This window comes from Leuresthes tenuis, unplaced genomic scaffold (assembly GCF_036924035.1).
Source record: "Leuresthes tenuis unplaced genomic scaffold, fLeuTen1.0.hap1 SCAF_16, whole genome shotgun sequence".
In the NCBI taxonomy this organism is placed as follows: domain Eukaryota; kingdom Metazoa; phylum Chordata; class Actinopteri; order Atheriniformes; family Atherinopsidae; genus Leuresthes; species Leuresthes tenuis.
This window is the reverse complement of record NW_027325370.1, coordinates 20,028,645-20,048,628: the sequence shown is the minus strand read 5'-3', so window position 1 is coordinate 20,048,628 and position 19,984 is coordinate 20,028,645. Positions and strand designations below refer to the sequence as shown.

Sequence of the window (19,984 nt, the reverse complement as noted above, 5' to 3'; positions counted from 1 at the left end):
ATATCCTCCAAGAGTGGTGATTGGATTATTTTTTTGCCTGTAGATGTATTTGTGTACAGCCCCCAACATATAAATACAGAAATAATGATGTTGTCTAAACATAAAAGTAAAATTTTGAGTAAAATTAACTAAATTTAATGCCAAAACTTTGAAAACTCCCAACGTGTGTTCCACGTTTGATAACCGATGCCGCACATGCCCGTGTGCACGTGCCTCCACTCCCACTCCTACGTAACAGCAGACAATGGATGGAAGAAGACGCACGAGCAGACTCGTAATTACCCCGAAAATTCATCTCACATCATGTTCAACACCCGCTAATAACGGGTTGTTATCAAGATTAAAATCCATTTTTAAAAAAAAAAAAGGTAAACAAACCTTAACGTGCTCGCTTTTTTTAACAGTATGAACTCCTCGGGTTCTTTTCTCTCTCAGCCAATCAGCGGGCGGCGGAGCAGACCCGTAAGCCACACCCTCTGTTCTCTGAGAGCTGGAACATTTTGTTTATGAAGCCAAAATAGTTGGTACAGCTGGACAGCCTGTGGCGCATCTCTCCATCTCCCGTTTTTATCCGGATAAAGCTGCAAGTCTTCCCCGAACCACGACCCGGAAGACGCCAGGACGGCAGAACTTTATTTGTTCAGAGTGTAAGTAATGACAGATAAACACGTCCTCCCTTCATGCTTACTTTCAACAAAAAAGAAGTTATGGATATATGCGACGGGAAGAGGAGAAGAAAGGTAAACGGTGGTGTGCGGAGCTGCAGGCGAAGCGTGGCCGCGAAGATGAAGCGAGAGGCGGTCAAAGTCCTCCGCGCCCTCACGGTGGAGAACAACAACCATAAGGAGCCCATGGATGAGGAAGATGACGATGACTGCTTCTCCATCAGCTTCCTTCGGGGTGACCGGTCCGGACCGTCCGTAGTTACCTCCCCCAGGTACAGCCTGCTGCGGGAGGTCGGTCGGGGAAGCTACGGTGTTGTTTACGAGGCCATAGCCCGGAAAACAGGGGCCAGGGTGGCGGTGAAGAGGCTCCAATGCGACGCCCCAGAAAACGTAGAGCTGGCGCTGGCCGAGTTCTGGGCCCTAACGAGCCTGGAGAACCGACACCAGAACGTGGTCCAGCTGGAGGAGTGTGTCCTACAGAGGAACGGGCTGGCCCAGAAGATGAGCCACGGAAACAAAAAGTCGAAACAGTACCTGCGCCTGGTGGAGACCTCACTCAAAGGTACGCAGCCCTGACATGCTCATTGTTGGCAGCGTAGTTTATTAAATGCACGCGTAAAGGGAACTAAAAGAAGCTCCAAGCATGTACTAGTGTCCTTACTTCAATTGCATGTCTTTATCTTGAGTATAAGTTTATAAGATGATAAAGATTTTTACAGCCTGAATACAAACTTTAAGAGTTCTTGCACAAAATTCACAGTTCTCTCATTTTTAAACGAAAAAAATCTGTCTAAAAATTTAAAAATGCCACGAATCACATGCAAACAAACACAGGATTGCAGTGGGAGTCATCCTAATAACGTAATCACTTTCACTTATTTAATAAAAAGCATAAAAACATGACATTGCAGCCCCGTTATGGTGTTTAAATGTTGTGTAGCTGCTGAATCTGCACTTTAAACTGAACCGTGTGGCTCTGAACTGCACGTTGGCTTAAGTGTTCAGCCACTAAAAGGAGTTTTTGTGAATTTTAAGTGAGATTGATTTGCTTTGCAGCCTCCTGTCTCACTGTGACGTCGCCATATATTACCTATAAGAGGCACAGAGTAGCTGTGTTTCCCCTCAGCTCATAAGAGAACACAGTGTACTACTTGGCAGCCTGTTTCCCCAGTTGCTTGTGTACTGAACAGCCACACGTTACAGCCATGTTGGTCTGATGTAACACATGTTATAAGACTTTAGCATCGAATTACATTTTTATTGATTTATTACTATTATAATGACTTTAGTTTGACCTATTTATCCCTTCTTTTTGCCTGTGCATAGGAAGCTTGATATATAACTAGAATACTGCTGAATATATGATAAAGAGATTAATATTTAGCATTCAAGTGCCAGTGTGAGGCTGTTTTTGTAAAATCCCTGATTATAAGTGATTCAAGCTGCACTGTTTGCGTGCTTTCTTTTAATAGCGAAGCACTTATGTAAGTGTCACAATTCTGGCTCTTTAAATGAAATATTAATCTTAAGCTGGCATTGTTTTTAGCCAAGAAGCGATAATATGATTGTAGGATCTGAGCAACAATGTGAAGGAGTTGTTCTTAATATATATGCCATGTTAGCTTTTGTCTAACCTAGTTTCACAAGTGTGGTGAAGTTGTGGTCGGGCCTGGCACGGCAGCTCGCAGCGATTATCGGGGCAGGTCACTGCAGACGTGTGATGCGGTTCAGGCATTTTTAAATCCAGCTTCACTACTCCTCATCCATTTGCACAATCTGGTCAGTTAATGCACGTCATGGCCAGCCAGAGCGCCATTTTCTCACTCCAAAGCGTTCAGCCAGTTGCTTCATAGTCCAACTTTAAAGGTCCGTTATCTATTTAACAAAGCAATTTATTTTGAAACTCTAAGATCTCGCTGAAAATTGGCCTCTGTTAGACAAATTGGCCTCTTGCAGAACAGTTGGTCGAGGCTCATCTGTTGCCTCTGAATTGTGCTAACAAGGCCACAAAGGTTTGAGGTTTGAAACCTCAAGTGTGACATACTTTGCAGGTGGTTTGTCATGCATGGAACCAGACCACTAGTAATGCTTTATCTTCCACTTTTAGCCTTGATTAAAACGCATTTGTACAACAAGAACATGTACATAAAGACAGCTTCTTTTTGTTTTGCACTTCTTTTTGTGGGTGTGATTATAGTCGTCATGCCTCTGATGTCTTTAACCCACAGGGGAGCGCATCCTTGGTTACCCAGAGGAGCCGTGTTACCTGTGGTTTGTCATGGAGTTTTGCGAAGGCGGGGACCTCAACCAGTACATCTTGTCCCGACGGCCGGACCCACAGACCAACAAGAGCTTCATGCGCCAGCTGACGAGTGCCATAGCGTTCCTGCACAAGAACAACATCGTCCACCGCGACTTGAAGCCAGACAACATTCTCATCTCACAGACGTCTGGCTCACCTGTGCTGAAGGTGGCCGACTTTGGCCTCAGTAAAGTCTGCGCCGCCCTAAACCCCAAGAACAGTGAGGAACAACCTGTCGCCGGAGCTGGCGGCAGGGTGAGCAACCTGAACAACATCGTCAACATTAACAAGTTCTGGTTGTCGTCGGCCTGTGGCTCGGACTTCTATATGGCCCCCGAAGTATGGGAGGGCCACTACACAGCTAAGGCCGACATCTTTGCCCTGGGCATCATCATCTGGGCCATGATCGAGCGGATCACTTTTATCGACGCAGAGTCCAAGCGCGAACTGCTGGGCACCTACGTTCGGCAGGGCTCAGAGATCGTACCTGTTGGCGAGGCTCTGCTGGAGAACCCCAAGATGGTGCTCCACATCCCTCAGAGGGCCAGAAGCTCCATGTCTGATGGGGTGAAGAAACTCCTTCACGACATGCTTGCAGTCAACCCTCAGGACCGACCAGACGCCTTCCAGCTGGAGATGCGGATGGACCAAGTCACGTGTGCAGCGTGACACTCCCCCCTTCCTTAAACTTCTCCTTTTTCACCCCAACCAGTCAAAGAAGGGATCTCTTTCTCCCCCAGGTAAGCTCGCTTTCCTTCTTAACTTGTTTCCATGACTATTACCTGTATAAATGTTCTTTCTGAGTGAATCTGGTGCAGTTGAACTATCACATCCACCCTTAAACATGGAAGAGGAGCAGTCAGTGCAATGTGTTGCTGGAGCGATTAGTGGGACTTAGACTGAGCAGGCTTCTCTGACACAGGACTCACCACCACTGGCTTAAAGGGAACGCTGGCTGCTGGTAACCCAGGGCTAAAAACTAGTAATCTTCTTTTGAGCTGACACAGTTAGTTTTTCTTGTTCCGGTCACCGTCTGGAACATGTCTTATTTACTAGTCTTTGTTGCTGTAAGGCCACAGGTTTGTTGCGGTTTCCCACTCTTTGGTCTGTGCTTCAGAAAAGCTGCACAATGAAGAAGGAAACAGGTTTTTATCACTTGCAGCTGCCAGATCAGGTTAGATATCATCCTAACAGCATGACTCATGATGAGTTTAACCTGACTTTTTCCTCTGTATAGGGTATAAAAACAGTTCTCTTTTTGTTTAGTTCTGGTCACAGTTGCTTCAGTCTCCCTGAAAGAAACAAGAACAAAGACTGTAAAGGTACCAGGTGCCATGTTGACCCAGACTCTTCACCTACAGTAATTCCTAAGCTTGACTGCTGCTCCCACGTCTCTGTGGAGGAAACAGGATTAACAGAAGTGAAAGCACCCATTGTAGGGCACTGATGACAAGACACAAAAATGAGCTGTTCAAGCAAGACAATGGTTGTTGTCTAAGCATCTAATTTAAATACATTACAAAAACAGAAGCTCGCGATGTTGATGGTGGGTAACTGGGTATGTTGATGGCCTCAGGGGTTAGAGAGGTTGTTGTAAGAGGGCAGCTATGCAATCAGAAGCAATTGCAATTTAAACTGGTGCTGGGAACCATGCACGGTACAACCTGGGCCCGAGGGCACAGTCCGACTTTGATGAGATGCACGCTCTCAGGGTGTGTGAAACGGAAAACAACCACTTACTGTCAGAGCGGAGTACCGTTGGCACGCGATTAATGCACCTGCTCGACGTTCACACCTCGCAGCTCATTACGTCTCTCGTGATGAGACTGATTCTGACATCTCACTTCTTCCACTCATCCCGTTCTAAGATTCAACCGGTTACTTCCCACCGCAGGAATTTTTTGATTGTACCTACTCTGAATCATCGCAGAACTACTCTCGTGACTTCTTGAGCCACTAAACCAGTCATCACAAAGTGTAACTGGAGTTGAATTTGCTTCAGGATGGGACAAGGCCAAGGCAACAAACAAAACTGAAAATGACCTGTACAAGACAAAAGAAAAGGAAATACAATCCCATACCTCCATAGTCTAATAAAACGGGAGAAAACTCCCTGTTAGCATTGCATAAAGTTACATGAAACACCTCATGTGTAGCTGATCTGTTCTCCAGGAGCCAATCCCCAGCGAGCTGCTGGAGCTTCAACCGATCTCAGCATTAATTGAACTGTCTCGAACCAAAGCAGTCAGAACACACAGCACGTGTGCCTGCTATTCCTGTAAAAGCAGGTGACGAGAAAAGCATGAGCTGTACTGACTTCCAGAGGGTCACAAATTTAAGTCTTATTTCTTTATTCAGATTATATTTTATGTGATAACTCAAATGTAAATGCTGCCATTATTTTGATCAAATGTCACGGCAGATAATAGTAAATGATAATAGCAGGAATACTCATTTTGTAAATTTAAACTAGTGTAGTGTTTATGATATAGTGATGATGACATTTAATTGTCAGTTGAATCTGAGATTCAACACAAAGATACATCTTTTAACGTCTCCGGTGTTGGAACGAAACTGTTTTACAGAGGATTGTTTCACTTTGACACTGTCAAACTTTGATGATTCATTTGACTGGTTCTGATCCGTGTTAACGCTGATCTGCCAAATGGCCAAAACGTCGCTGACATTTTTCTGAACATAAAGGTTATCCACCTCAATTAGATTATCCAAATTAAAGATAAATGCTCCGATGAAGATAATATTCCATCCTGATTCAGTCCTTTGAACGCTGGTGATGTAGATGACCGTCTGAACCACCTGGCTGTTGTTCCTGTCGTCTCATTTTAGAGGGTAGTATAAAAGACTTTTATGTATTTTGTGTTATTGAAATGAAACGCACACGAGAAAGCAGAATTATTCGGATTTGATGTAAAAGAGCTCGACGGACGTGTGTTGAAACAGGTTTTATGGAATACCTCTTTAAAAGACTCACTGCTGATGTTAACTATATCATAACAGTGGGGTGTTAATCCGTCTTAATCCCATTATGATTGGATGATTGATGTATTCATAAACATAGTCAGTTATAGGTCACTTAATTTACATGATGAGTGCGATTCAAGAAGTACTTTACACTTCCACTGAAAGATATTTTACAGTCTAATTGAATTTATTTCCTTATTTTCAAACAAGTCTAATGTTCACAGTACAGCCACTGTGTTTTACTGTCATCGCTCACAGGATCTGCAGCTGGTTCAGGCCTCAGCTCGCAGACTCGTAACTCTTTCTGGGAGTCGTCAAACACAGAATCGCCACATAAACCGCTCTCTGAGGATTACATAAAGAGGAACGTCTCTCCTCAGAATTGAAGGTGCGCGCTCATTAGGAAAGAACTTCTGCGGTGGTGACGGTGCAGGGAAAGTGTCCCTGTTTGCTATTTGGAGCGGAAACTCCTTGTAGCGCATCAAACGTCCGCTGAGTGGATGCTCAGTGACCCGAATCGAGCGTCTGTTTGTTTGAACTGTCCTCTCTGCTGACCGGGACTGAGCGCCGTATTTGTTTGACAATTAGCTCTCAGATCCATCCAGTCATTGTCTGTTAAACCCTCATTGTAAGCGCCTGCTCAGAGTGACATAACACCTCCCTGCTGCAGGGAGGGGAGGTGGAAGATGCCCTTGCATGTCAGCACTCTGCTTCAGATTGGCCTGGTTTTCTCGCAGCATGATGGGATAGAAAGTTACGCAACAGGCCCACGGCCCGGCAGTGGTTCAATGGGAAAACCAGGGATTAGTGGCTGTAAGCACGCAGAGAGGGCGGGGGGGGGGGGGGGGGGGGGGGCAGTTGTTCCTGCAGTATATATATATATATATATATATCTGTGTATTTGTCAGGAGCAGGTTAACTGAGGGTGGCTGACGACAGCACGGTGAGAGCTAACACCTGCAGAGAGTCTGATGGGACATGACGGAGGCCTGGGGCTCTTCTGCTCCGTCACTGTGGGTGGAGACAGTGTTTGGCTTTATTTATTCAGCACTGACCACTTTTCCTCCTTATTGTTGATAACTTAATCTCTAAAGTGCTAAAAACATTCAGCACCAGTTTAGTGAGGCTTCAGTCCACAAGACCGGACCTGTTTGGAGCAAATGTAATCACGATTTAACAGATTTCACGTGGCTGTAATGATTAAGATGATCCTGGGATAAGTTTCTCACTCAACACTTTAAAGCAGAAATGTGAACGTAGTAGAGATGCACATTTGAAACGACTTTCTGATCCACCACACCTGAGAAGACCATCTCAGGCCCAGTACAAACGCTTCCCATCCTTCTTCTAACGTCCACAGGAACGTTTTCTCTGACTGCATGAAAGTTTTTGGCCTCTAACATCAGATTGAACTCTGCTCTCTTCTTGGTTTAATATCAGAATATATTCCAATCTCTCATTTTTTTTTAATGGACTTAGTCAAAGACAGTGCTGGTGCTCAACTTTCCGTCAGGACTTCTTACATAGTTGCACCTAAATGTGCAATTATTCACCAACAATACTGCGGAACAAAGGCTTTCAGAACAAGCTGGTTTTTGATAGAGAATGGCGGACTACATTTTTGCACGTCCAAGACATCGCTGTTAGATTTGAGTGAACATTAAAGGTCACCTGTCGGATGTCAGTAAAAAGGAGCTGTGTGAACAGAGGTGGGGAAACCCAGTTTTTAAAAATACCCGAGTCGATGTGTGCTTGGCCGCTTAATGACATCCTCAAATAAAACCAGCACAAAAACCAACTCTAGATGTAAATCCAAACGGTCTTTCTCTACATTTTACTGCTGCTTACACTCAGCTTGGACTAAAACAGGCCTCATGTCGTCTCTGCCTGTGACGGTTTACTCAAGTTAACAGATGGTAACAGATGTGGAGGCAGAAACAGACATGGCTGCACTTAGAAAATAGAAATGTCAACGTCAATGGTGCATTTTAACCAAAGCGGCCACTTAGATTTTTTTTTTTCCCTTTTTAAAGGCTGAAAAATGTTTGATATTCTGAGAAAAATTGTCGCCATCATAAAACAGCTCAACATCAAGAGAATCCTCATTAACTGTCCCAGTGATGGAGTCTTCTTCTGTAAAAATGCTGTAAAATAATAATAATAAACTTTTAAACATTTAACATTTACTCATTATGTGATAGTTGCACAGTGTGTCTACTGTCCTCCTAACTGGCATTAATTTCCAATCATTTCAATTGATAAAAGCAGTTTATTCATGGACTGAAATATCTACATGAACTACTGGACTATTAACTGAGCACAGTCGGCTGCGTTAGAGTAAAATATTGTAACACAAAAGCAAAGATTGTTATCAGCTAATTTTTATATATTAAGTTCTCATTCATGACACATAAATATAAAATATTTGAAGTGTCCAAACTTCTCTGCGCTCACCGGTTGACAAACTTTGTTGAAATGACATCGTAAATCAATTATTGGCTTTTCTGCCCAGTACATAAAGCAGGAATGTTCGGGAAGCTCCTGAGCTTCTCCGAACTGGATTTGTGTCACTGAAAGAGATTATTCACACTTCAGGTTGAAGCTTTGGAATAAATTTCCAATATTTATGGAAAGTGGAACCCTGACAGAGCCAGTTTTCACACTGTCTCGGGTTAAATCTGAATATCTAGCGGCATAAATCAGGGTTGGGAAGACGCTCGTCACGTAATGGATGTGCAGTTTTTTTTTTTTTTTGTGCCCAGCTGTCTAACCCATCCTTTGTCCCACCCCCCCGCCCTCCTCTGCTGGACAATGAGAGCGCTGCTCCTGGTTCAGGGCTTACGGAGGCTTTCGTCGGGAACATTTTGTCCTCTCGCTGTGTGCCAGCCATGTGCCGCCTCTGTCTTAACCAGGACACAGCACTGTAAGCTGCTGCTCCTCCCACGTGAACAGTTCTTGCTTCAGGAATCTTTTTTATTTATTTATTTTTTTTATTGACAGCGTGAGCAATCTTTGTACAAGCTGAGACATTTTCAGGGAGTTGTCGCAGGAGGAAGCCTCTGTGTTCTGTAATAAACATGTTGATGCCTCCGAGGCTGTTTGATGCTTTCCTCTTTGCATTCCATGTCAGCTAATACCTGAAAGCATTTCTGATACTGATTTCTGGACAGTAAAATGCTGGCTGTGCTCCTCTGAAGGAAATGGTGTATTTGCACAGCACAGTACAGTACAGTATGTTCTGTATGGGCTCAGCCAGCGGGGGGTATTACAGAGCAGCTGAGAAATGCTTGAGAGGCCACCTTTTTGAGATTCGGGAGCGACGATCACATTAGTGTTCTTTGCATGCTTGTAAAAATGGCTGAGAGGTCATAAATATTTCCTCTGGGCCTTTGGGGTTCAGAGCAAGGACTGCACAAACAAGCTGTTACGTAAAAGACTGAAACACCTTTGTGTTCCTTTTTTTTTGGTATTCAGAAGCTCAGAACGAGTAAAAAAAAAGGAACGTTTTTACTTATCCGATCAGAAGTCTGATCTTATTTGTATTTTAGCATAATTTCTGTGTAGAAATGTACAGTTGGTGGTCATACTCCCTGTGCAGTCGCCTCCCGGTGCTTAATTGGAATAACACGTCTCATCCACTTTGATGTCCTCATTCATGGCAAATTCATGGCTCTGATGGATCTAATAGGTTTACACCATGTTAATCTCCTCAGAGTCTGTGTATCTATCATGAATTTGTCACAGCCTCACAGCTTCTGGTACTTCTGTGCCCTGTTTTTTTTTTTAAATTTTTATTTTTATTTTTTCAATTCTGAAGCTGAGGGGGTTACTTTTAATTTGTAAATAATAGATGAGAAGAGGCGTGGGCAACATCTGCTGCAGGAAGGAGGGATTTAAAACTGCTGTGTCACAGCTGCTTCTGTAACAAAACCAGAATCTATGAAAAGGGAAGGATCATCTGAGAGATGCAGAGGGTTAAACAACCCTCTGGATGAATGTGGTGTTTTATCAGGCCAAGTTGAAATGGACTCATCCAACTGAAAAAATGTTTTGGGCTCTGTTGAGTTTCTTTTTCAGACATGTATTTGATTAGTTGATTGGCTTTTTGACAGTTCACTCTCTAAACTCCACTGTGAGGGTTTACAGATGTTTTTTGGGTCCAAAACTGCATACCTTCGCCACAGCTAAGACAAAGACTGCCGGCTTCAGATCAGGATCGAGGTCCACATAAAAACTTAATAACTTCTAAAGTCCCTCCGTTCATTCAAATCCGCTCGGACCTTTTTGATCAATCCTGCCAACAAACAGATAACCTAAAACAACTTCTGTTTTCCTGGAAAATCCTTATTGCTTATTTTTATTTTCTATTTTTTGTCCCCCTCGCCTCTTTGTTAACGTGGCATTGTTCCCAAAAAAAGTTCTGCCGACGTTTAGGAAGAAGGTTGTCTGCCGTAGTAAGGCTCTGATCCGTGTCAGTGAGGTTAAATTCAACATGAAACAGTGACACGTTTCTTGAAACCCATTCAGACTTGCAGTGAAAACAAACAAGTTTAACCTCCCCAAATGGTTTTTATTTCATGTCTCTCGCTCAAATCTAAAGGATTTTTGTGGGAAGTTTAGCAGTGATCCTGAAAACTTTAAGATTGTTAGGATTTTTTTTTTAAACAAAACCTCAGGTTTGAACGACAGTTGTGTTATGTTAGAAAATGTCAGAGCTGACATAGAATGTCAGATAAAGACTGTTGGTTTTTAGTACCAGCTGTTAAAAGTGATTTTCGTACATCCTGGAAACGTCTTTACACTTTAGTATCAGGAGGCTTTTTAAGGCAGAAGAGCTCATTTACATAATGATCAGTTTTAATGAATACCAGTCAGAAGGAATGTGTTGCTTTGCAACCTCGAAACCACCCGGAGCCAGAAGGAAGCTAACACGCCCTCTTCGCTGGAAGTCACAGCGATCTGCTCGGTGTTGTTCGTGTACACATGCAACTGTCTGGTTTCAAATGAACTGTTCTCCTGGAACAGAAGCCACAAGTTTAAGGTCACTTCAGCTCTCTTCAGATAGTGTTTTTGCTTTAGAATAGTTATGTATCACTACATGGACAAATAAAAAGTGGGATTCCTTCTCCTTTTATTTAAAGGAGCGTATTTGGCAAAAACTTACTTTACAGCAAGTAAATGACACGTGTCTGGAGACTTTCCACTTGTTTATTTGCTTTCTCCACAGATAAGGGGGGGGCTCTGAGTGAGCCCTTTGTTACATCAAAAAGGGTTCAGTGTGGCCCCCAATATTCAAAATTAGCAACTCACTCGCAGTCTACTTCTGTATTTTCCTGATTGGAGCCACTTCTGCTGTCGCTGAAAGTCGAAATGTTGGCACGGTATAGTAACCGTCGCTGAGAAGCTGTATATTTATACAACCACAGCGCTGTCTGATATTTACCTGCAAACTAAACATTTCGAAACAACAGAATTTAGTTTTTATTTCACTCAGAGACTCTCAAATGTGACTTTTAACTCAGTCTGCTATGACACTTTCTCTCTCCTACATGGCACCATCGGTTCACTAAAACCAGGCGTGTTATAGGCATGTCAGAATGAGAAATCGGTGTGGTATTTTAAGCTGGGGACATAAAAGGCTGACATTAACTGGTTAATGAGGTATAATGTTTCCCTGTAATGGAGAGTAAACCATGAAACCCATCATTTCTCTGAGGGAAGCCTTCATTAGAGCTCCATCTTTGCGCTGACGGTCAGTGTAGCCTGTAGGCAAACTGTAGAGTTGTGTTACCTAATCGCACAGCGTGTGCACTAAACTCTCCTTTAAAAGCATGTTTGAGAGCGTCCTGTGGACTGACCTCATTCTGAACTTTGAGTTGCTGTAGTTTTATAGTTAATATCTTAATTTGTCTTTTGTTTGGCGCAATTAGGCACACGCGTGGTGTTGAAATTGCTCGTCCTCAGCACTTTTCATGTCGTCCCTCATTCACCGTCTCTAGCGTGCGTGCCTCCTGCTAAGCCTGTGTTCATACCATGTGTCCTGCTGTTATGCAACCCACGAAAAGGGGAACAAACCACTGCGAGCCCGGGCTGTTGCATGTCAGCCACGGAGCTATTATTAGTGCACAGCTAAACCGAAGCTGGACACATCCACAGGGAGGATGTGTCGGGTGTCATTTTACTCAGGTAGATGCAGAGGCATTTTTCCCCTGAGACACAACCAGGCTTTTCTGCATTTTTGTGATGATGGAGTTTGAATGGATAGATATATGTAATATCATTGTTTATATTCACGGTATTCATATATATTCGTACATAAACGTGTGGTGTATTTGTGCATGTAGAAAATACTTATCCCTTCAGTTTAAAGCACAGTTTCCCTGACTGTTAAATACCCAGTATGGTATGATAATAATATAACTCTTACATTATGTAACTCCTTTCATTTTAACTGTGAGTTTACTGTGTCGCACATGTTCCTTCTCTCTCCTTTGTTATAACTGCATGACCATCACTTACTGTAGGTTCAAGAAAAGCTTCCTAACAAACATCAGTCTCTTTAAAAAGTGTCCAAATGGTGGCCCTAAAATGTCTTAAAGTCTTTTTCTTTCCATTCTATGTTGCCTCATAGTGACCCGTTGGTACTTTGTGTCTTTGCAGCTTTGTGGACGACATGGCCGTGGACTCCAGCGGAACAAAGGACTCTTGACAAACTGAACTGTGAAGCATCCGCAATCCCAAGTTGAGCTGGAAGTAACAGACTGGCCAATTATTTCAGAAGTCTGGGACAGAAACTGTATGCAGATCAGACCACAACAGTACACCCCCTTCACCACCCAGCTGCAGTTACGTCACTGTGGAGTGGAGGGTGTGCGACGGGTGGAAAATCCCCATCTGAACCGAGAGCTGACTGGATGTGAAACCAGGCTCAATACTTTAGTTTTTTCCCCCTTTGCTCATTTTTTTTTCTCCCTGCAGCCCGAGTGTAAGCCTGCTCTTCATTAAGATGTGTGACATACTCGACTGTGGCACAGGTTAGCTGACTGTACTGCACCAGTGTTTTAATGCTAAAGCATTAAGAGTGATAGATTACTCTGCTGCCCCCTACGACTCGTGCCTTAAAGACGATTCACACCAAGTGCAATTGGATCTTTAAATAAAATGATTTTGTTGGTTACAATGGAGACTGGTTTGGAAACGTCCCATTTGAAGTTTCTGTCTGCAGAAACTGACCAATTGAGTCTTTTGTTTTTTTAAGGATGTTAAACTCTTTAAATGACACCCCAAGCGGCTGTAATGTCAGATGGGAATGTTTTCATTTGGTGCCCCTGAGCTACTCAAACACTGAGGTGCTGTGTGCGACACAGGCCGGTGTCGCACTGATGAGTTACAGCTCTGTGCCACATTCTGATGGCAGAGGAAGATGTAATGTGAATATTAACGGGTTTGTGTTGTTCTTGAGCTGAACTCGAAGCAGTGGGCCTTTGACAACTCCAGACAAAAACCAAACAATGTCCAGCAGCGAATTCAAACTGGACAAATGGGCATTAGTTCCTGTTGAATCCAAAGAGCACCTGTTGGACCAATGTGTCTATCATCATCACAAGAACATAATGAATAATAAATGAATACATGACCAAGAAACAAATTGTGATGATGTAGTGAGCTAGCATCTGATCTGCTGCATTGAATGTTTTATATTGAGGTTGGGTGTGGCAGTTGGGAACTTTTCAGACTTAAAAGAATCTCTGAATACATTCAATAATATCATTTCAGTGGGGAAATTGCAATTATCTGTAATTAAGAGATACTGAGCATTGATCAGGGATTGCGATGTGGGTCATTGAGGAGCTTTACACCTGAACAGTTAAATCTTATGACCTGCTCTTATTTGGGGAGTGTGACAGGAAATTTGAAGATTTACCATCTGGAAATAATCCCCAGAGGCAGACGGGATACTCATCCGAACAGTCTCCTTCCTTCCCATCTTTATTGTGGTGCCCCAGACTCTTTGCTGTGGCACGTAATGCTGCACTGGTTGTAGCTTATTGACTGCAAGGCGCCCGGGGGTTGAGCAGAAATACAGAGCCACTAGAATTTCCAGGAAGATAGAAGATACAAAACACAGAGGGGAGCGGTTAAAGCGCTCACTGGCGAGCCTGAGAGTATGAAAGGTTCGTATGTTCCAGCTCTGCCAGCCTCCGCTTCAGTTCAGTGACTCTGCAATAGTATTAGATTTGGAGGCGTTTGTTTGGTGTGATCCTACCTCATGTTCAGCACTCTTAAACATCCAACTTGTCTCTTTAGCCTCTCTTAGTTTCTGATACCAGGGCCACTTTAATTGAGTGGGATAGATTCTTACCTCAGACTCAACGTCTTATTTTAAACCAACTTCTGCTTTTCCTTGTGGTGTTTTAGCTACAAGTAACAACTCCTTTTACTTTTCGTAACGACAACATACCTTTTCTCTTTATGACTGTGTTCCAGTGAGGTTAGGGAGGCAGCTTCACCTGCAGGTCTCTGTGTGTTTGAAATTAACCAGATTGTAGTTGGTGTAATGAAATCAGTGTATGGTTGGTCAAGTTTTTACCTCCAAAACTCAGTGTGTGCGATGAAGTTGCATCTAGTGGCACAAATTTAAAAAAAAATAAAAATAAAAAAAAAATAAAAAAAAAACCTTCAAAAATCATCCCAAAAACACAAAAGACTGCTTCTAAAGCCAGTGTTTGGTTTGTCCCTCGTGAGCTACTGTAGTAATATGATGAGGAGGGTGAATTACTGTGTCATTCTAACGTAATTTAAATGCAACATTTTGATTTTCAAGGAATTCTACTAGACTGGCAGACACTTGTAATCCTGCTAAAAGATTATGCTAATTTTGACACACTGAAGCTTGAAGAGAGAGAGTCAAGAAACTTTGAAATTTAACTTATTATGACTTTTTAAATCAATAATTGAACTTGATAAATCAAGATTTGTGCTTACTGTGGGTTTCCAACACGCCTTCTCTCCAACACATTGGATCAGAAATGTGGGAAAAGATTCTTTGACAGTCTGACTCGTGAACACACTGAGACCTTAACAGTTATAGTTCCTTAGTTTTTTTTTTTGGACTACTTTCTTTTCAGTGTTGAAACGTTTAGTAATAATGACCTCACACTCAGTTTGAGCACAGCTTAACATTTGTGGGAGATGTTGATGTTGAACGCTAACGAATGTTAAAAATGTGAAGGTGTCTAATTCCTGGGATGAGACTCAACTTTTGGCTTCTTGCTACCAGACAAGTGTGACGTGTCTTTACCTTTTAGGATGTTGAATCTCGACCTGCTCAGCAGTTGTCTTCATACGTGTTTCTTCAAACCTGACCTGGTTAAAATAACTGAACAGGTTTTCCCTTTGTTGCCCCGCTGCCACTGTATGTTTTTTATATGAGCCAGTTCTTGTAGCTCTCTTCAGACTATTAATGATTCCACTTGAACACTCGACACTATGCAACAAAAGGTTCACTGCCTCACTGTAAACACCGCACAGAACCACACCGTTCTCAATCTGTCATGTGTAATATGTTGAACTCTTGTTCTTTTCGTGCATATTTCCAATGTGTACAGCAGTGTGTTATGTAAAATAGGAAATGTTTTTGTTATTGAAGCTGACAGGAGCCATTAGATGTTTGAAAAAAGCATCATCTTCTTTTTGCTGTAAATATGTTTGACAACTTTTCTTGGAATAAATGATTGAAAAAAGATCTGACTGTCTGGTTTAATTATGCGTTTGTGTCTCAAACCATTGAGGAATTCTTTGCTTTACCACCTTTAAATAAATTGAATATTTAATGGGAAAAGCCTTCAGCTCCGGTCCATAACAACCTTTCTTTCAACCTCCGTTCATGTCCTGACGTTAAATTAAACTCGCACAATCCTAAAACTGCTCCAAATAGTAGTTGCATTCTTTATGTTAACACCAGCAGATAAATTTATGTTGAATAATGTAAAAACTGCACTACGAATACGTAATTTGCCTTCCGTAATCAGTTAAATTAAGATTCTTTCTAACCCTTAAGAATCACTTAATAAGTACATTTAAAGGTGCTTCCTACCATTGTTACACAGATCATATTCAGCTGTAAGTTTCTTTTAAGCTTCACGACATTTTTAAGATCTCTGTGTTTGTGACCTGCATAAAGTCATAAAACAGAGCTGCTTATTTCTGTTCCAGAAAGTCTGGATTTACTGTCTTCTTCAGTCAAACCCACTTTATGTAACCTTGGTGTCTTTATGGTCCAGGATCTGAGCCTCGACCAGCATGTAAACAGTGTAGTTCTTTCATGTTTTATCAGCTTAGGAATAATCCTAAATCAGGTCTGTTTTGTCCCAGCAGAGATGGAAATTATCGTCCGTGTTTTCATCTCATCCTGTTCTGATTATCGTAATTCCCTTTTTATTGTCTGCCAGGCTGCTGACAGAACCTTCCAGAAGCTCTCATATTCCACCAGGTCTGATGTATTTACATCGGCTCCCGGTCAGGTTCAGCGTCCAGTCCAGAGTTCTTGTTCTTCCACTCAGAGCCTTGCATGGTCATCTGTCAGAGATCTGCTGCAGCCCGATCAGAACCACAGGACTCTGAGCTCAGAGATCTGCTGCAGCCCGATCAGAACCACAGGACTCAAATATAATTGACTGACTTTCTTACTATCTGATGACCGTGATTTATAGTCACCAGATAGCTAGAATTTTTCCTCAGTGTGAAACTAGTTTTATCATATCTGCATGATTTGGTCTTACATAAACTGAATGCTTCAGGGTTCCTTCAATAATTGGAGATAAAAAAAAAACACTTTTTAAGGTATTTTGACTGATGACGGATTCTCTTTAATTCCTTAAACTCGTTATTTTTTATAACCTTTCAATGGATATATCATTAAAAAAAATTATAATAAAAAAATTATGTAAAAAATATACAAAGCAAAGGATTTTTTTTTTGTTTTCTTCATGTATATTTTTTGGTGGACATACTACAACCCAAACTTTTAAAATCCAAGCAGGCACGTTAATCCAACTGAAATTGTATGGCATTGAGCATCTAAAGACAGAACACGGTTGGGGTTTGAATCACTCCTGCATTGACTCAAATGGGCACATGAACGTGAAAATTAGTCTCAGATAAAATAAAAATAAATAGCTTCTTTGGTGGGATAGCATCAAGTAGGTTGGACCAAAACCAGACTCGAAATGCATGTAAACGTCTAAAACAGACTACCAAACCCATTTAATGCAGTTTGGGATCGAATCGCTCCTGCTTCTTTACATTCAACGGGACTAAGATGGGCCTCAGCACTCTGCATGCGAAAAAGAAAAAAATCTTTTGAATTTTTGTTGTAAAAACAGTATGTGCATGTGTGCCATTAGTGTAATTAGATACAAAATATTAGTTCATTACCATAGCTGATGATTCAGAATAAAAGTTAGAGTTTTGCTTAAAAAGCTGTGACCACAAGGCATTTTGGGACAAAACTCTTTTTTCCATTTATAAAAGTTGGTTCAATGTTGACTAAAGGAAGCACTGAAGCTCCTTTCCTTCATCTAAAGAATTTTATCATCTTTTATCATATTGGTTCTCAGATACTTCCAGGTCATTATGGTCAGTCGGCATGTTTACAGGACATCACAAAAAATAATTATTGTATCAGTTCCAATTAAACTGGACTTTTGAAATGCATGTAAACATGTTAGTCTGACAAAAATCTTACAAAATCAAGCTACCGGTACTCAAACTGGACCAACACACCAAGATAATACATTTGGGGATCAAATCACTACTGCATCCAGAAAAACTCTTATTTTATGTAGATTTCTTTAAATCTACACAAATAGGACAGACTTTATTTCTTAAAGAAGGCTGAGGAAATTTGGCGTCTCAGCAGCTTCTACAGATGAACAGTTTAAAGTGTGATCACCAGCTGAACTGCGCACTGCCCCAAGACAGCACACCCACGACACCATCTCCTCACAATCCTGCTGTCAGGAAGGCCCCACAGGAGTGTGAAATCAAGGATAAAGAGACTCACAAACAGCCTCCACCCACAGACACCTTCTTCACCTGATTGCTTTAGCCTGGCATCTTTGTTGCCAATCCAGATCCTTTTGTGTGTGTTTAAGTGCCTAAACGGTCTTGCCCCAGCTTATTTATCTGAATTTACAAAGATGTATGCCCCACTCTGCTCTCTCAGGTCAGCCAATGAGCTGCTCTTGGCTGGAACCAGAACCAGGCTGGACCGCAGCTCTCAAACTTTGGAACTTCAGATCAGGTCACGCTCATCACTACAATCGTTAAATCTTGTCTTAACATATACCTTTTCCCACAGGCTTTTCTTTACACTTTTCTACTTGGTTTTAAGTTACCTTGCATCCTCCTTTATTTTGAAGAGTACTCGTTGGTTAGTTTACTTCCTGTGTTGCACCTGGTTTCTGTATCTGATCAGCCTTCACCCGATCACTTCCTCTGTGTTTATCCTCCTGGTTTTCATGTTCTCCTTGTTGAATTTTTGCACGTTTGTCTCTGGGATTCCTTCCAGGTTTGTTCTTGAAACTTTTGCTCATCACTTGTTCAGATTGATAGTTTTCACCTGTCTTTTGGATTACTGTTTGGTCAGGTGTTTGCTTTCCCTGTTCTGCAGTGCCTTTTCATGTTAATTATTTAAATTCTATTAATTATAGTTACTATATTAGCCTTGCTCCTACTTGCTGTCTGCTATTTGGTCCACTTTTTCCATGAATCCTGATAAATCCGTTGATTGTGTTCTGATTATGTTTAATCATGTTTGTTCAACACTTTACAATTGAAAATGGCTAACTCCCATTAGCCCCCAGCTGGTTGTTTAGAGGAGAAGCATATTGACATTTTGAAGACTTTATGGTGACATTTTCTTTTATATCTTTACATTTAAAAGTAAAGATGTTACAGCTGGCTAAGGAGAAAAGTTCTTATTTCTCAAATTGCATGTTATTGTATTTTATTACTTTTTGTTTAAGGGCCAAATAAAGACTTCATATTTGAAAAAATGAAGTTTTCTGTCCATTATTTCTTGGGTCAAGCATTATAGGGTTAAATCCACCACGAGGATCCACTGATTCTAGTTGGGAAGCTCAACAGAAAACCACAAGTCATCTGGGTGGATGCATGAATTTGGAGGAGGGGTTGTCTTATCTCCAATGTGCCAACCGTCACTGACCCAACTATCAACCCAGGAGCTGAGTTACACATAAACAACTTCCTGGAAATGAACCAGAACATTAACCCAGCTGGCTCATCTGTGCATTTATAAAGGTAAACAACTCAGAAATCTTCTGTTTATTGATCTGCTATTTTGATCAGCCATTATGCGCTGTAGTTTTACGACTGACTGACATCTGGTTTGGAATGCATAATCCATATCCAGAGCTATGGACCCGTACTGTCAATCAATGAATAGGTTTGTTTTGCAGTGTCAGTCCCGTCGCTGCTTATTCAGGCAACAAATTGAGGAAGTTGTTTCCCACAGTTGTCTTTAATCCCTTGAATCCCCTCTGGATTAATCCACAGGGTTTGTTTTATCTGCCTAGAAACACCAGACAGGCTCCAGGCTTTGACCACCACATACACAAAAACACGTTCGGCAGTGAGACTTTTCATGTCGAAGATCTTTTTTTAGGATTCTACGAAAAATCTATGTTGCATTTAAAGACGACAGGGAGGAAAGAGTGCTCCAACACTAACAGATACTTTAATATCATTAAAGTATCCAGTGAATAACAGAATAATAGATGCATTCACGGGTGAAGCGAATAATAGATAATCTAATTGTAGCTGACAGGTTGTGTTAAGGGGTATTAGGCAGCAAGGGAACAGCTATTTTTTTTAATCTTGATGTGCTGGAAGCAGGAAAAAAACTGCTTATTCTGCTTCTCGTTTGTACATTTTGTAAATGGAGATAAAAAAATGCTGTGAGAGGGTTTATTTTACAGCAAGTGGGGATGTTTTCCTCATCTTAATAAAATAG

The 19,984-nt window shown here is 41.7% G+C and overlaps 1 protein-coding gene across 2 annotated transcripts in view; it reads left to right on the top strand.

Moving 5' to 3' along the window:
- Window positions 1-467: 467 nt before the first annotated feature.
- The window catches only part of stk35 (serine/threonine kinase 35), a 58,520-nt gene continuing 39,003 nt past the window's right edge, over window positions 468-19,984 (top strand). The window contains exons 1-3 of one of the 2 annotated variants that reach the window (XM_072367132.1): window positions 468-1,227; window positions 2,894-3,707; window positions 12,610-13,303. In XM_072367132.1, the coding sequence (XP_072223233.1) occupies window positions 681-1,227; window positions 2,894-3,636 (1,290 nt within the window). In that variant the 5' untranslated portion in view covers window positions 468-680 and the 3' untranslated portion in view covers window positions 3,637-3,707; window positions 12,610-13,303. Of the gene's footprint in view, window positions 1,228-2,893; window positions 3,708-12,609; window positions 14,648-19,984 lie in introns of those variants that run through there. The other variant, XM_072367131.1, reaches the window with a different exon arrangement.